Here is an 18,581-nt window from a genome sequence, read left to right as displayed (position 1 = left end):
TGTTTGTAATCAATTAAGAATCAAACTGAGTTTTAGAAAGGCAGTTGCAGAATTTCATTCGGTTCCGCATTATGCCGTCTAATCATCGAGAAAAGTACCTCAGTTCGGCATTCTTACTTTCAAGGAGGTGATAATCTAAAAATGACTGCGGGAACCTCGGTAATGCACACTATGGACGTTAAATAACTGGGATGCACTTTTAAAGGCAGACATTAAATGATAGTTTGAAGTAATGACTTTCTGAGTTAATGTGAGGCTCTGTCTTCAAATTTCCTTTTTGCAAGTACAGTAGCCGTTCTTGGCCTGGGTTTCTCACAGGTACTGTGCATTTACTAATTACTTGTTGATGAAATTGGACGGGTACTATTTTTGTGTCCATTGGGAGCTCTTTTATTAATCTGTGCTGCTTTTAAAATTAGGGCAATATTTTCTCCAATTTAATGGTGTCACCAGTTAGGGATTTTTGATACAAGTCCTTAGAAAGATACAGAAAGGCCTATCGCAGTGTCATAAAATTCTTCACTGAGTGAAGTAAATGTTACAGTATGTTTTTTATTAGAATGCCATTGTTTTAGGACAGAAAATGGCTGAAATGAATGCATTGTAACTTGTGACTTTTCGCTCAGCAGTAAAATGAAAGCTGTTTTTATTGTCATTTATGAATAACCTCTCGTGTGTATATGGCTTTTTCTTCATTATACACTAACTTTAATATTGGGAAATATAATAGGAATTACTGTAGCTATGCTTGGAAAAGATTGTGGTAAATACATAACAAAATTTACAATTTTAACAATTTTAAAATGAACAAGTTAACAGCTTTAAGTACGATTACAATGTTGTGCAGCCATTACCACTACCTAATTTTTTTTTTTTTACCACTATCTAATATTTATGGAACTTTTTTTTTTATCTTCCCAGAGACTCTGTAGACAGTAAGTCCTCATTCCCTTTTACACCTAGCCCCTGATAACCTTTATTCTATCTTCTGTCTCTATAAATTTGCCTGTTCTTGGGACTTCAAGTAGATGGAATGTGTTTGTTCTTTTGTATTTGGCTTATTTCATTTAGCATGTTTTCATGGTTCATCTGTGTTACAGCCTGTATGAGAATTTACTTCCCTTTTAAGGCTGAATTCCACCATATGTGTATGCAACATTTTGTTTATTCATCTGTTGATGGACATTTAGATTGTTTTTCCCTGTTAAAAAAACGAAATTCGGTTGAATAAATTTTAACAGTTTTACTGGCTTTATTCAACTATTCATGAATCAGGCGGCATCCCATTCAGATCGAAAGGAGCTCTGAGAAGCTGTACAAAATGGAAGGCTTTTATAGGCAGAAGGAGGCAGGACAAGGAAGTTAATTAGCAAAGAGTGGGTTGTTTCAGGCAGGTCACCGTATTTTGGTGGACAGCCAGAGTCTATCAGGCAGATTACCTCAATAGTGCTGACCAGGAAATTCCAGACTGACTGGTTAAGATTACATTCTTGGGGGAGGCAGTTAGGTAGATACTAAGTCTTAGTTGGGTGATGTGGGTTTAGTCTAGGTGACTCCATTTTGGACCCTTTGCCTGTCTGTTTCTCTCTCTCTTTTTTTTAGTAGGCTCCATGCTCAGTGTGGGGCTTGAACTTAAACCCCCAAGGTCAAAAGTTGCATGTTCTACTGACTGAGCCCGCCAGGTGCCCCCGTTGTCTCTTTTTTAACACAGGTTTTGACTGCTAAGAATAATGTCGCTGTGTATGTTTGTGTACAAATATCTGTTTGAGGCCTTGCTTTTTATTCCTTTGGGTATGTATCTAGCAGTGGAATTGCTGCATCATATGGTAATTCTATGTTTAACTTTTTGGGGAACATCCAAACTGTTTTCTAGGGCTGCTGTACCATTTTGCATTCCTCTTAGCAAAGCACAAGGATTCCATTTTCTCCACATCCTCTCCCAACAGTTCTTTTCTTTTTTTTGGTCTGGTTGGTTGGTTGGTTGATTTTTTTATTAATAGCCATCTTAATGGAGGTGAGTTGGTATTTCATTGTGGTTTGATTTTCATTTCCTTAAGACATAAAGATGCTGAACATCTTTTTTCATTTGTGTATCTTTGGAGAAAGGTCTGTTCACGTCCTTTGCTCATTTTTGGGTTGTTTTTGTTTCTTTGTTGTTACTTTAAAAAAAAGATTATTTGAAAGTAGCTTTTTAAAGTTATTTTATGAATTCTTTTATCTGAAAAGCTGTTCTAAAAGTGAATGAAATACTGAAGTTTAAAAAATAGAACTAGAAAATCTCTGTTTTGTATATGGATAAACAACAAAGGGACTGATGATATCTGAAAAAGGATTCCAGTTATATGGTAGGTCACTCTGTATTTAGAACCCAACTAGATGTATGTCAGTACCAAGAACTTATTTCCATCATTTTAATATTACAAAGGTACATCCATTAAATAAAGGCCCTCTCTTCACCAGTGAGTAACATAACCGCTTCTAAACTTTCCTTTGTTTTATTGAGTGTTTTATTAATATGGCTAGGGGCAGAGGAGGAGATTACTTGGTAGAGAAAAAGGAATTGTAGTATGCACACATGAACTTGACCTGAGTGAGTCAGTGTTGCCCAAGCAAGGCAGTAGGCTAATATGGTGAGTAGGTTCAATTTGGGGCCTCATAGAAGAGTTGACTTTGACTGGAAATGGAACTAAGGAAGGATATTTGGAATGGGATGGAATGGAATAAAGGCAATTTTGCCACGAAATCATGTGGTATACCGAATACATAGTAGTAGTTATGGGGTTATAAGAATAGCTGATTATCAGATTCACTTATTCATTCACCAAATATTTATCTCCTTCTAAATTCCAAAGTTAACAAGCAGTTACTTGGTGACATTTGTATAATTTTGTAAATTTACTAGGTATCGTTGAATTGTACACTTAAAAGAATGAATTTTGTGGTATATAAATTATACCTTAATAAAGTTATTATTATTACTTTTTAAACAATCCACCAGCATACTTCATGAAGCTTATACTCTCTTGGGGGAAATAAACATTAAAACACAGAAAGAATTATATACTAAAAATGATGAATGCTTTGGAGCCAAGGAATGATATGCCTTGAGAGAATTTAACAGGGAGATATTAGATTGAATAGGTTGGAGAAAGCCCCTGTAAGAATGATACTAATGATACTTGAGTAAGAGCTGAAGATGAGTAGGATGAAGTGGGATGTGTGTTTTAGGTAGATGAACCAGAATGTGTAAAAGTCTTAGGTTGAGGAAAATGAGGAGAATTAATAGGATAACAATGAAATTTACTGGATTTCTGTTAGAGGGAAATACTCCAATCTTTTCTGCTAAGTTATTACTTAGCTATAGTGTGTATTTTCTTTTTAAAAAGATTTTATTATCTATTTGTCAGAGAGAGAGAGGGAAGGTTGGAGGGAGGGAGGGAGGGAGGGAGAGCACACAAGCAAGGGGAGTGGCAGGCAGAGGAAAAAGCAGGCTCCTTGCCAAGGGAGGAGCCTGATGCCGGATGGATCCCAGGACCCAGGGATCATGACCTGAACCAAAGGCGGAAGCTCAGCCACCTTGGATGCCCTTTAGTGTATATTTTCTTTTCCTTTTGTATATGATGCATGATAATTCATATCTCTGATTTTAAACAATTTTCAGAGGAATGTCTTTCAAGTTGTTATTGTCCTTTTTAGAAGTAGAAAAACAGAGAACGTTGAGCCATTTACTTACTCTTTTTTTTTTTTTAAAGATTTTATTTATTTATTTGACAGACAACCAGAGAGGGAACACAAGCAGGGGGAGTGGGAGAGTGAGAAGCAGGCTTCCCTCCAAGCAAGGAGCCCAGTGTGGGGCTCAATCACAGGACCCTGGGATCATGACCTGAGCCAAAGGCAGACACCTAATGACTGAGCCACCCAGGCGCCCCTGTTTACTTATTCTTAAAGTCTCTATTTTTGCTTTTCTTTATCAGGCTGCTCTTTTATGCTTGGAGGGTAAAAGTAAAAGTTTGGAAAGGCAAAGGAAGTCAAATTTAGAATCAGAGATGAGAGTTTTTATAGGAAAAGCAGACCATAGTAGTTTGATTGTAGAATCACTTTTGAAACTTTTAATTTCAAAAGGTAAACTTTTTTCTTCTAAGGAATATGGTAGTGTTTGAATATTGATTTTTGAATAGCAGGTACAGAATGTTTAAATGTTTTATAAGTTACCTCCTGTATGTCTTCATATATTTCACCAGAATTTTAAACAAAGTTTTCAGTGATGATGGCAGTCATTGTTTCCGGAAAGCATCCACGTAAAAGATAACAGTCTTAGTTCTAGTCACTAGCAGTGACTTTGAACTAGTTTCTTCAGCTTTCTGAGATTTTATTTTGTTTCTATTCTGAGAGAGGGAGTGGTGATCTGTCCTGCTTATCTCAGACAGGATGATTGTGAGGATTCTTTTGGAAGGTGAACTGGAAAGTACACCAGAAATGATAGCATCAGTTCATATATTGGAGTTGTACTTTTTGTTTAGTGTTCACAACTGAGGAAACAAAGGGAAAGTCATATTTTTTGCTCTCCAATTTGATAACCTACTGGGGAAGACTCATACAAAAATAAGTGTATTAAATCCTTTTTTTGTTCATGTGCTAGCTTTCTTTTCTTTTCTCTCTTTCTTTCTTTCTTCCCTAGAGCATTTTCAGTACAAGTTTGTACAAAAAGAGAAATGTCCTGATTTCATGGACCCAACCCAAGAACAGGTTGTAGAATTTCCCACAGTACCCCCTTACATAAAAGAAAGGGAGTTACAGTTTTGTATTAATGTGCAATAAGAAGTGATAAACTAGTTTTCTTAAAACCTTTCTCATTATTTTGTGGTAGGTGCTGGGTGTGCATGTTTTCAGTGGAAAAGAGGTGAAAGGTTACTAGAATAGAGAAGTCTGCAAGAGTCAAAATTTGTCAAAATTGAGATTACATGTCCATATTTAACTGTCTACAGTGTGTGTTCTCTATAATGCATATATGCCTTCTCAGATATTTTTTGTCACCTTCTAAATTGTGCTCTTTTTAAAAGAAAGTCACTCGTTCTGCTAGTACTTAGTGTGAAGAGCTAATTTAGCTGATAGTCACTTTGACTTAATGGAAAATTATGCTACATTAGTGGACCAGGGACACTGGAGTGCTTGTGGGAAAAGGGAACCTGTTGAGAGACATCTTCTAGCACATTACAGGCTTACCTTTTAATCAGGAGACAGGCATTTATTTTTTTTTAATTTTTTTTATCTTTTTAAAGATTTTATTTATTTATTTGACAGACAGAGATCACAAGTAGGCAGAGAGGCAGGCAGAGAGAGAGGAAGGGAAGCAGGCTCCCTGCTGAGCAGAGAGCCCGATGTGGGACTCGATCCCAGCACCCTGAGATCATGACCTGAGCCGAAGGCAGCGGCTTAACCCACTGAGCCACCCAGGCGCCCCAGGAGACAGGCATTTAAAGTGTTACCTTTCCTCGTGTAAATGTATTTTTTAAGTTTTATTTATTTAGGGGTGCGTGGGTGGCTCAGGTGTGTTTGTTTGTTTTTTAAGATTTTACTTACTTGAGAGAGAGAGAATAAGAGAGAGCACAAGAAGGGGAGGATTAGAGGGAGAAGCAGACTCCTTGCAGAGCAGGGAGCCTGATGCGGGACTTGATCCCTAGACTCCAGAATCATGACCTGAGCTGGAGGCAGTCGCTTAACCAACTGAGCCACCCAGCTGCCCAATAAATAAAATAAAAAAAACCCTCAGTTATGTGTCAGGCATTGGGTAAGGCCCTTAGTGTTACAAAGGTGAAACGACAGGGTTCCTACCTTCATGGATCCTCTCGATTGAGAGACAGATATACTTTAATTCTGTGGCATAATTGCTAAAATAATCATGGTATATTAGGAGCAAAGGAGAAGGAGAACTGTATGCTTTGGAAAATTAGATAAGGCTTGATAGGAAATTAGAATTGGACTCAAATTTATCAATAGAAGTTTGGTGAACTGAATGGGGTTGGTTAGGGAAGTGGTTGGTTATGGTGTTGAGTTACCACTCTAAGCACAGAAAATGGTATGTGTAGAGCCTGAGAACTGTGGATTGTGAGCCCCAAGTAACTTAAGTATTGCTGGAGAGTAGAGTGAGGTGGAAGAGTGGCAGGAAGGGAGATTTTATTGGTAAAGTACTTAGAGGCCATGCAATGGAGTTTAGGGTTTAGTTTGCATGCTGGAGGTTCTTAAATCTTTCTGTACAGTGTAATCACCTGAAGAGCTTATTAAACATGAGGTCCAGGCCATGCTCTTATGGATGCTGGATTGGGGTTGTGGCTTTGTATTCTGCATATTGAACAAGCCCCTCCCTATCCCCAGACGAAGTTAGAGAAACAGTGCTGTAGGCTACTGGTCTCAGAGGTGAGGTACTGGCACTTGTGTTTTTAAATTTTTAAATATAAGTATAGTTGACATATAGTACTATATTAGTTCCAGGTGTACAACATAGTGATTTGACATTTATATACATTAAGAAATGCTCACTGCAGTAATTACGGTTCCCATCTGTTACCCTATAGAGTTACCAGATTATTATTGACTGTATTCCCTATGGTATACTTTTCTCTCTGTGACTTTTTATTTTATAACTGGAATTTTGTACCTCTCAATACCCTTCACCTATTTTGCCTCTCTCCCTACTGCCCTTTCCTCTGGCAACTACCATTTTATTCTCTGTGTTTGAGTCTGTTTCTGGTTTTTGTTTGTTTTGTTTTTTAGATTCTGCATCCAAGGGAAATTATGTGGTATTTGTCTTTCCCTCTGATTTATTTCACTTAGTGTAATATCCTCCAGGTCCATACATGTCACCACAAATGGCAAGATCTCATTCTTTTTTATGGATGAGTAATATCATTGTCTGTATATATCACATCTTCTTTATCCATTCTTTCATTGATGGACACTTCGTTTGCTTCCATATCTTGGCTACTGTATATAATGCTGCAGTTAGCATTGGGGTGCATGTAGCTTTTCAGAATGGTATTTTCTTTTTCTTCAGATAATTACTCATAAGTGGAATTATTTGATTGTATGGTATTTCTGTATTTAATTTTTTCAGGTACTTCTGTACTGTTTCTCATAGCAGCTGCACAAGTTTACTTTCCCAACAGTGCAAGAGGGTTCCCTTTTCTCGACATACTTGCCAACACTTGTTATTTCTTTTTGATACTAGCCATTCTTAGAGGTGTGAGGTAGTACCTCATAGTGGTTTTGATTTACATTTTCCTGGTTAGACTAATGTTATGCATCTTTTCATGTCTGTTGGCTGACAGTATGCCTTCATTAGAAAATGTCTATCCAGGTCTCCTGCCCATTTTGTAATCGGTTTGCTTTTTGGTGTCATGAGATGCTCGCACTATGGAAGGACAAGATCTATTAAGAGTGTGTGTGTGTGTGTGTGTAGCAGCAGTAGTAGAATTTATAGTTTTTGTTTTTGTTTTTTGCTTTCTAAAGATTTTACTTATTTGAGAGAGAGACCCCAAGAGTGAGGGAGGCGGGAAACGAGAAGGGTGAGAAAGGGGGAAAGAATCCCAGGTTGACTGCACTGATGGGGCTGGATCTCACAACCCTGAGATCATGATCTGCGCTGAGACCCAAGAGTTTAACACTTAACCATCTTAGCCACCCAAAGTGTCCCACAATTTGTTTATATATATATTTTTAGTCTTAAAATAATTTTTATGTGTTATATATAATATGCTAGTATATTATTTACTATTCTAGTTTAGAAATATGCATATAATGCAGAAGTGAAGGGTGGCTTCATCATTTTTTCCTGATCAAAAATTTGGAGTCCAAGACTCTAGGCAGAGGAAAATGATTCAGGAATTTTGTCCAAGTGGGGATTTGGGTTAGATTTTAGTTTTGAGGAGATCAGTGAGGAGAATAGATGAGGGGACTTAGTTACAAGGGATTTTATCTCCCTCTGGCTTTATTACTTTGTTTTGATTGGAATCGCTTGAAATCATGGTTGGAGGTTATAAAATAATTGACTATGGTCATGAAACCCTTTTTAGAGTTTTTCAAAATGAACCAGGCTATTTACCAGTAGCTTATCTCCAGGGGCAACCAGTTTTTGCCTGTATATGTTAAATAGAAGAATAATAAACTGTCTCAAGGTAAAACAGTTTACATTTAGTGTGTTTTAGTCTTTGAAATATATGTGCTATATCTTGTATCTTAATTTGGCAACCATAGTCTTAAAAAACAGGTTTGATTCCATTGTTCTTTGTAGTTTTGTGGAATGACACGGAGGAAGATTGCACCCTTTAGTAGTATGTTAAAGTGCATTCAGATGAACAAGTCCTCAGGCATAAGGGTAAAAATTGTCACAAGATGTACTTCATACTCTTTTTTTCTGTTTTTTTTTAAGGTAAAGAAGTTCCTAAACTTTGGAGTGTTATAGCTCTTTTATTTAAAATACTTCTAATCCTGAATTCTGTTTTGTCCTTTAATACTTAGTGGCATCGTCAGTATGAATTTAATAATAGATTTAATTGACTTGGTGTTTTCCCGGGTCAAAATAGCATCTGTGAACATATGACAGGTAACTTTATGTGCTCTTGAGACATTGGTTTGGCCTTTCTCTTTGTTTGGTATAGTGTTAAGGGTTTCAGACAAATTAATATCTTGTCAGTTTTTCAGATCCTAAAGAAACCACTGATTTAGTATTTTGGGAACCTTCATAGAGCTGTCTTTGTTGACTTTGAATGAAGGTGGTACCTTCTGAATGAAGAGGTGCCTTTGCCTTTGCATTGACGAAATGTTTAGAGCTTGCTAATGAAAACCTGAATATATGGAGCAGGGGTAAATTTATTTACCTTAAGATTTGGTTTGCTGACTTAGAGTCAGACAGTGTAATTGTCTAAAAACTTAAATCTCTTTTTCCGAAGTTTGCCACCTTTATTGAGGCCCAGCTCCCTGTTGGCTTTTTCCTCATAGTAAACTAGTAATAGGGATTTTTTTTCTTTGCTTTGGCGGGGGGGGCTTTAGCAATTATTGAGGTAGCTCTTTTAAAATTTTCTTTGTGAATTGTATACTATTTTGTCAAAAGCATTTAAGGCATTAGTGAATTTTCTTGTTCCTTTCTGTTTTTTATTTTTTTAAAGATTTTATTTATTTGGCAGACAGAGATCACAAATAGAGAGGCAGGCAGAGAGAGATAGGGGGAAGCAGTCTCCCTGCTGAACAGAGAGCAGGGTGGGATTCATCTCAGGACCCTGAGATCAGGACCTGAGCCTAAGGCAGAGGCTTAACCCACTGAGCCACCCAGGCGCCCAGTTTCTGTTCATTCTGAATGTAGAACTTTTTCACATGAAAATGACGGTTTATCTTGGCAGATGCTACTCTTACCACAGTTTATTTGCAAAACAATAAAACTTTATATCACAGATCAAATCTTAACACTATTACATTGTCTTGTTAAATTGTTTGCTTTGAAAAGACTTAATCTTCAGTCCAATTGAATTTTTTAAAAAAGTAATTTCTAAATATGCTGGATAACATACCGATGACTGAATAGGATAGGTTCTTGAAATGTGGTTGAAAGAGAGCTTTTATTTTTCTTTTTTGGATAGAGATGTATATTTAAAAAAATGACATATTCTTTTTTTTTTTTTTTAAGATTTTATTTATTTATTTGACAGAGATCACAAGTAGGCAGAGAGGCAGGCAGAGAGAGAGAGGTGGAGGCAGGCTCCCCGCGGAGCAGAGAGCCCAATGCGGGGCTCGATCCCAGGACACTGGGATCATGACCTGAGCCGAAGGCAGAGAGGCCTAACCCACTGAGCCACCCAGGCGCCCCAAAAAATGACATATTCTATAATGAAAGTAGCTTGGTATTATATAACCTATTAAGGTGATGTTATGTCTTTATATGGTTTCTTTTTCATTTTTTCAGTTTTTTTGAAGTATAATTTATATGCAGTAATTTATATACAATAACATTCACCAATTTAAATGTCCAGTTCAGTAAGTTTGATATGTGTATTGTTTTTTCTAATCACATTTTAATTTAAATGACAATTAGTTTATGTGCAGTGTAATATTGGTTTCTGGTGTAGAATTTAGTGATTCATCACTTACATACAACACCCAGTGCTTATCACAAGTGTCCTCCTTAATTCCCATCACCTGTTTAGCCCATCCCCCTGCCCATGTCCCCTCTAGTAACTGTCAGTTTGTTCTCTAAGGTTAAGAGTCTGTTTCTTGGTTTTGCTTTCCTTTTTAAACCCAGTGTTCATTTGTTTTCTTCCTAAGCAGGCAGTTTTAGATATAAGTCAGAAGCTCAGGGGACAGGGATTGCTTGAGTTTTTAATTAAAACAACAACAACAACAACAACAACAAAAACTTCACCAGCATGGAAGCATTATGATACTGAGTATTTTTGTCTGTTTGTTTAGCTTGGTTTTGTTCATTTTCTAGAACCTGGCTTATATAAGAACTATAAATATTTATTAAATAGGATTTTCATTGTTTCTTTTTTTTTTTTCGCATTTTTTTATTATGTTATGTTAGTCGCCATACAGTGCATCATTAGTTTTTGATGTAGTGTTCCATGATTCATTGTTTGTGTATAATGCCCAATGGTCCATGTAATCCGTGCCCTTCTTAATACCCATCACCAGGCTCACCTGTTCCCCCTACCGCCTCCCTTCTAAAATCTTCAGTTTGTTTCCTGAAGTCCATAGTCTCTCCTGTGTCATCTCCCACTCGATTTTTCCCCAGTCATTTTCCCCTTCATTTTCCTAATGTCCTCCATGCTATTACTTATGTTCCACACATAAGTGAAACCATATGATAACTGACATTCTCTGCTTGACTTATTTCACTTAGTGTAATCTCTAGTCCCATCCACGTTGATGCAAAAGCTGGGTATTCATCCTTTCTGATGGCTGAGTAATACTCCATTGTGTATGTGGACCACATCTTCTTAACCATTCATCTGTTGAAGGGCACTTTGGCCCTTTCCACAGTTTGGCTATTGTGGACATTGTTGCTATAAACATTGGGGTGCATGTGGCCCTTCTTTTCACTACATCTGTATCTTTGGGTTAAATACCCAGTAGTTCAATTGACATGTGTATTAAGCACATAACCACCACTGCCATAGTTATGACATAAAACATTTCCATCACCCCAGGAAGTTCTCAGTGTTTTTTGGTTTTCTTGTCAGTGAAATGGATGTAATGAAGATATCTGCATCCATAGAATTGTTGTAAGGATAAAAGAATTAATACATTAATTTTTTTCTTTTAAAAGATTTTATTTATTTATTTGACAGAGAGAGGAGAGGGAGATCACAAGTAGGCAGAGAGGCAGGCAGAGAGAGGAGGAAGCAGGCTCCCTGCTGAGCAGAGAGTCTATGTGGGACTCCATCCTAGGATCCTGAGATCATGGCTTGAGCCAAAGGCAAAGGCTTAACCCACTGGGCCACCCAGGCACCCCCGAATTAATACATTTAAGCCCTTAAGGGGCACCTGGGTGGCCCAGGTGGTTAAGTGTCTGCCTTCAGCTCAAGTCATGGTATGAGGGTCCTGACATCAAGCCCCATGTTTGGCTCTTCACTCAGTGGGGAGTTTGCTTCTCCCTTTCCCTCTGTGCTCACTCTCATTCTGTCTCAAATTAAAAAAAAAAAATCTTTAAGAAAAAGAATAAAACACTTAAAATAGTTCCTGGCATATTGTGTTTTTGTTTTGTTTTTGTTTTTGTTTTTAGGATTTTATTTATTTATTTTGAGAGAGAGAGCATGAGAAGGGGGCAGGTCAGAGGGAGAAGGAGACTTCCCACTGAGCTGGGAGCCATTTGCAGAACTTAATCCTGGCACTCCAGGATCATAACCCAAACTGAAGGCAGTTGCTTAACCCACTGAACCACCCAGGCGCCCAGTTCCTGGCATATCGTAAGAGCTCAGTTATTTGTCCATTGTATTGATGTTGGTATTGTACCTTTTTTAAAAAAGTCCCTCTCTACTAATTTTATTAGGTATTTAAAACTTAGAAGATTCTGTGCTAAGCCATCAAAAAAAATGAAATCTTGCCATTTGCAACAATGTGGATGGAACTAGAGGGTATTAGGCTAAGCGAAATAAGTCAGTCATAGAAAGACAATTATCATACGATCTTCCTGGTATGTGGAATTTAACAAACAAGGCAGAGGGTCATAGGGGAATAGAGGAAAAAATGAAACAAGATGAAACCAGAGAGGGAGACAAACTATAAGATACCGTTAATCTTAGGAATAAACAGGGTGGCTGGAGGGGAGGTGGGCGGGAGGTTGCAGTGATTGGGTGATGGACACTGGGGAGGTATGCATTGTAATGAGCACTGGATATTACATTAAGACTGTTGAATCACAGACCTGTACCCCTGAAACAAATAATACATTTATGTTAATTTAAAAAAGAGATTCTCTGCTATTAAGAAAGGTGTATGTTGCTATCATATATATGTATATGTAAGTAGAACTGAGTGGAATGCAGAAATACCTTGATCTTCAGCAGAACTCAAGTTGATAGCCTGATATATGAAGTTACACTTTCCTGAATGTACCTGTCACCTGCCATTTTGAACATTGGTATTTAGTTGCTTTTTTTTTTTTTTTAATCATTCTTGCCTCATGATGTAAAATTCAAAATGATTCCTTATTTGTTGTCAGTACCACTATAGGAGGCAATAGTCATTGGTATTTAAAATGATTTTTTTATTTTGGGAGTGCCTGGCTGCCTCAGTCAGTAGAGCATGTAACTCTTGATCTTGGGGTTGTGAATTTGAGTCCCATGTTGGGGAGGGTATATTGTACTTAAAATTTTAAAAAATCTTAAAATGATTTTGCTGTTCTGATTTATAATAAATTGGTTATTTTGAAAGTCTGAACATTTATTCTCTTGTGTCAAGTCTTTTATTGATTAATTGCTTTCTTTGCACTTACTGATTCTGTTTGTTAAGACATTCATCAGATCTCTTCGGGACATTTTTCTATGGTACCTGCTAATATTTTCTTTGAGAACTGGATTTTGTAGTTTAGATGTCACATGAATTTTCTAGGGATTCCATGACAAATTACTATAAACAGGATAACTCTAAAACAATAGAAATTTTTTTTTTCTCATGGATCTGGAGGCCAGAAGGCTAAAATCAAGGTGGGGGCAGGGCCATATTCCCTCTGAAGGTTCTGGGGAGGAATCTTCCTTTGCCTCTCCCAGCTTTTGGTGGCTCCTGGTGTTTCTTGTCTTGTGACTGCATAACTCACAGTTTCTCCCTCCATCTTCACATGGCCTTCTTCCCCTCTTTATGTCTCTGTGTGTCCTGTATTCTGCTGATAAGGACACCTGTCATTGGATTTAGGACTCACCCTAAAACCAGGATTTTTTTTTTTTTAAGATTTCATTTATTTATTTGAGAGTGAGAGCCAGAGAGCACAAGCAGGGGGAGCATCAGAGAGGGAGAAGGAGAAGCAGGCTCCCACAGGGCAGGGAGCCGGACATGGGGCTTGATCCCAAGACCCTGGGATCATGACCTGAGCCAAAGGCAGAGGCCTAACCGACTGAGCCACCCAGGCGCCCTCAGGATGATTTCATCTTGAGATCCTTAACTAACTGCATATGCAAAGACCCTATTTCCAAGTAAGTTCACATTTTGAAGTCCTGGATGAACACGAATTTTGGGGGGGAACAATATTGAACCCACTACAGATAGGAAGGGAATATTTACATGGACAAGGAGTGGGGAACAAGATTAAATAATGTCAAAAACTACTTTGCATTTCGCAGGAATATTATTTTGGACCACTCTTCAGTCCAAATGCTTTTTGTACTCTGCTGATTTCCTGGTTTCATTAACAAGGCACAGAAACATTGAGTACCCATTTTAATGATAGAACTTGACTCTAACAGAACTCTTCTAATGAGTGTTAATTTATTGTACATCAAGCAAATTCCCATTTTCTTTATGTTGTGAAAGTATCAACCTGACTTAATGTAAGTTCATTAAACATTTTATCCCTGAAGTTAACCTCTCTAAAAGATCTTCTATAACTTAACTTTGAAGTTGTGTTTCAGATGAATAGGCTACATGTCTTAGCAGACATTTCAGGATGTTTAGGAAGTAATCATCTACCGAAGATTTGTTGTGGGAATGTGGTTTTCCTTCCCCTCCATTTTTCATGTTCCTCCTGGAGGTATATGTTACTAATAAGACATTTTTGAAAACAACACTGAATGGTAATACTCTTCTGCTTACCTGGACTCTCTTGAACAGAGTACTGTAGTGTAGTTTCCTGAGCTGCTTAGAAGATTTTTTAAGTAGATTACTGGAATTCATAGAGGATGATGAAACAACAATTCACAGTTGAGACCAAATACTAAACACATTGCCAAACAAAACTCCTCTCTTCCCAGCCTATTTGCTGGTCTTTCAGTGTTAAATGCAAAGAGAGAAAACTGGTTCTCTGTTTACTACCTTCATGTATTATCTCAGTTACACAGCTGTATAAGTATTACTCTTACATAAAGGAAACCTAAGATTAGAGAGGTGAAGACATGGAAGTTGTTCAGGGTCATATGTATAGGATGGTGGAGTCAATATTTGAATATTAGCTTCTCTTAGGTGCTTTTTTCCAACATACGCTATTGTCTCTCCAAACCAGAAAGCTCAGACAACTACAGTCTTGCTAAAAAAAAAAAAAAAAAACCAAAACTGTTGTATACAAAGAAAAGAATGAAGTACATAAGTGCTTTTCCAAGCTTAAAATCATATTTTCAGTTCTTTGATCTGAAAAGGTTTTTGTGTTTTGTTCTGAGTATATGGGGACCCAGTGGAGGTGGGCGGGGTGTGTGTGTTCAAATGAAGGATCCACTGAGGAAGATGGATTATTTGAGTGGTGTAATCTCTGAAGATCTGTACTGTTAAAGATTCTCCTCTGCAGTTCTTTTATTTGTTTTTACCAGAAAGATCCTTGTCCAGGTTAGCCACCATAATTTGAAACCTTGTATAAGATTTTGCCTTTTACTAGGTTACAGACAAATTTTCAGGCAGAAGAATGGTGTTCAGTATAGTTACCCTCTTAAATAATTGGACTTCACTGCTTATTCTAGTTGCTTCTCATAGTAAGAGATGGTTTGGGAAATGAAAAGAACTGTTTTTTTTCTTATAGATTAACTGCTGAAGTACTGATCGAGTTCTGCGTTTCTTCAATGAGGAACTACAGGCTGATCTTCTGCCATAATCTCAAACAGCCATAAATGACAAAAGAATGCTTGCTCAGTGAGGGTAGCTGGTGCAGAAGCCATTTTTTAAACTTAGGTGTTTAAGTACTCAAAGGTAAGTTTTCAAAATGGTAACTCCTATGCTATATAAATCCACAGAAGTTTTGGAGTTGATCTGCTGTTGCTGCTATTTGATTATTAACTTGAGGTTTTGTAGTTATTACCTGGCCCCACATATGTTGAAGAATGGATCTTGCTTGTTGAAAGCTATATAAATTTATGGCATTTTTGCTTCCCTTAATTTCTTCAAGTTGAATGGATTGTTTCTTAGTCACATTGTGCAACTCTTGATCAACTGGGTACAACTATTATGTAATTTATATAAGGATTATTTTTGCAAACTTTAGAATATTGAGTAGATTTATTATTTTGCTCTGTTCTTTCTCATGAGAAAGGAATGGTTTCTCTGATTTGATGAAAAAAAGCCCAGTTGGTGTCATTTCGTTCATTAACATCTTTTGAAAAAAGTTTTTCTTTTGAAAATACTCATTTCCCACATAAAGTAATAAATATTTTAGGAAACAAATTTTTCTTGGGATTACTTGTTGTCTGATGCTTCAGATATTTGAAACATTGTTTTCTCTCAGTACTTTAGGATCACTGTTCCTACAGAGTTAAGACAAATAACTTACTACTTCTGAGTGAGATTGGCTATGGAAATTTTTCTTTGAAATAATTAATGAAATAGCAGGATTGATGAAAGAACATTCTCATTTGAAAGTTAATGTCTAGAATTGAAAAATATCCTTCATTTATAAAAATATTGTGGCTGCTCTGTCATGTCGAATAAGAGCTGGTTGATCTTGTCCTTTCTAGCCCATCATTGATGAAAAGTTATTATTAGCCCAATACTTTATACAAAGTGATTCTCTCCTGTTTTGGGTGCTTATAAATTAAGAGGTTAGATGTGCTTCATATAGCACAGTACAAAAATGATTGGGTTTGGCTTTTTACCTGTGTCATTAAGCTTGGTCAGTAAAGGTCCTCTTGGAGCCGCATCTGCCCCATAATTTGTCTTTGGGACATTAATGTCCTTTGTTAAGTTTAATGATAGATGTGCCATTGTTTGATAATGCACAAACTATACGTAATAGAGAAAATGTTTGGATGATTGTGTTGAGCTTTATTTGTAGAATATCTTGTGGGCCCGAGAACTGGAACATATGTAACGATGAAAACAAATTCAGGTGTAAAGCATTTTTTGTAATGTATTTAATCATCTTGTCACCTGTTGATTATTAGTCTCTTTTTTTGTTTGTTTGTCTTTCATTTGGCAGAAAAGACAGCTTTGATTTCTGGCTGCAAAAAAGATATGAGGAAGAGCTCCTCCCCTTCCTTGAGTAACTGCAACTCCGTTCTTGCTAACAAAATATTTGGAATTCCACTTGATGAGCTGCAGCAGGGAGGACATCCAGACAATGAGGTTCCGTTCATAGTCCGCCACGTTGTGGACTATATTGAGGAACATGGTATACATTTCCTTACCTTGAGACTAGCCTTTGTTAAACAGTTTATCCCTTTTGACCTCGGATTTTTTTTTCTTTTCTTTTTTTCCACTGTGGAAAGTCCAAAATATAGTAAGGAAAAATGGTAGAAATTTCTTATGTAAAGTTATATACTTAGAAATGCCCAGCTTATAGCATTGTTTAGTGGGGTGGTAATGGAATATTTTTAATGGAGGTGGAGTGGATAAAATAAATTATCCCTCAGGACAGAGATAGTATGTTCCTAAAATGTGTGATTTGAAGGTGTTTAGCCCTGTAAGGAGAGCCAAGGTTTTTTCAAAAGTGAGTATTTTGGCCATTAGTGGAGCATAAGGAATAACACAGAAGACATTGGGAGATGGAGAGGAGAAGTGAGTGGGGAGAAATTGGAGGAGAGACAAACCATGAGAGACTGTGGACTCTGAGAAACAAACTGAGGGTTTTGTTTTGGAGGGGAGGGGTTTGGGGGGTTGGGTGAGCCTAGTGGTGGGTATTAAGGAGGGTACATATTGCCTGGAGTACTGAGTGTGGCGCATAAATAATGAATCTTGGAACACTGAAAAAAAAATTAAGAAAAACCAAACAAACAAAAGTGAGTATTTTAAGTTGGTTGGAAAATGAATATATATGGCCAAGTAGTCGAAGTTGAAGCTTTTTAAATTTTTACTTTGGACTAATGTAGGAGGTCTGGAGCAACAAGGACTTTTTCAAGTCAATGGAAATGCTGAGACAGTGGAGTGGCTTCGGCAGAGATACGACAGCGGAGAAGAGGTGGACTTGGTTAAGGAAGCAGATGTTCCCTCAGCTATTAGTCTTCTTAGGTTTTTCCTTCAAGAACTCCCTGAACCTGTTATCCCTGGCAGTTTGCATATTCACTTGATGCAACTTTCTCAAGGTAATATAATTTGATTCTTACCTATCAGTCATTTACCATTAATTTCAAAGTCTTTTTATCTTGTAGAAATCTTGACATGTAAACAGTAATTACAATAGTTCTGAGATTCACTTCTTATGTTCCCCTTTGGAGGACATATGCTCTTTGGGTCTGTATGGTCTAGTCAAGGGGATGGAAACTTCTTAGATGCCTGTAGTCCTGTTTACTTTTTATGACTGGTCTTAGGAAGCCTAAGCTACAGGGTGAGGAGGAGGAGAAGGAGAAGAAAAGGCAGGACACAAGAACATGGAATAGGTTGGGAAAGAAGAGAAATACATATAAAGTGGTATGTGTGGCATAATATCCAGTAATAGTGCTGTTCCTTAGTGGTGATGTTGCTGTAGGATACTATTTATCCCTGGTTTGATAGAATGTCCTAGCAAAAACCAGAAGACAGCTTTGATTCCAGGTTCAGAATATATCTGTAGTTTGTTCTTGGACCCCTGCCTGAAGGAAATAAAATATCAATTTGGACATCAGACTTCAAGCCAAGTAAAGAAAAAAAAAAGGCTGATTTGTATTTGTTGGGTTAGGTTTTCCGTGGTGTGGGTTAAATCTTTGTTCACTCATAGTTGTTGACTTGCATTGGCCAGTGCATTTTGACTTCTTAGGGTTGGCACTGCTTTGGAAATACAGGTACAGTCATGCAAGAGACAGTATGATGAGAATTAAACAAACATAGAGAATTTGGGCCAATGAGTAATAGGTGAGGAAAACAACCTTCAGCAGTTGAGGGGTTGAATTCCTTCTCTCCAACTCTTCTCTTTCCCTTAATAAGTGAAATGTGAAGCTCTAAGCCATTTGGCCTCTGGTAGAGGAAGTGAAGAGGTTTTGAATTGTTAATAG

At 37.3% G+C, this 18,581-nt stretch overlaps 1 protein-coding gene across 7 annotated transcripts in view; it reads left to right on the top strand.

Annotated features, from left to right (window-relative positions):
* Positions 1-18,581, top strand: part of FAM13B (family with sequence similarity 13 member B) — an 87,673-nt gene that overhangs the window by 15,020 nt on the left and 54,072 nt on the right. For all 7 annotated transcript variants that reach the window (XM_047729670.1, XM_047729668.1, XM_047729671.1 and 4 more), the window contains exons 2-4: positions 15,206-15,372; positions 16,595-16,786; positions 17,484-17,696. In XM_047729670.1, the coding sequence (XP_047585626.1) occupies positions 16,630-16,786; positions 17,484-17,696 (370 nt within the window). In that variant the 5' untranslated portion in view covers positions 15,206-15,372; positions 16,595-16,629. The remainder of the gene's footprint in view (positions 1-15,205; positions 15,373-16,594; positions 16,787-17,483; positions 17,697-18,581) is intronic.

Source organism: Lutra lutra, chromosome 5 (genome assembly GCF_902655055.1).
Source record: "Lutra lutra chromosome 5, mLutLut1.2, whole genome shotgun sequence".
NCBI lineage: Eukaryota > Metazoa > Chordata > Mammalia > Carnivora > Mustelidae > Lutra > Lutra lutra.
The sequence above is the reverse complement of the archived record's forward strand: the minus strand, read 5'-3'. Positions and strand labels throughout refer to the sequence as shown.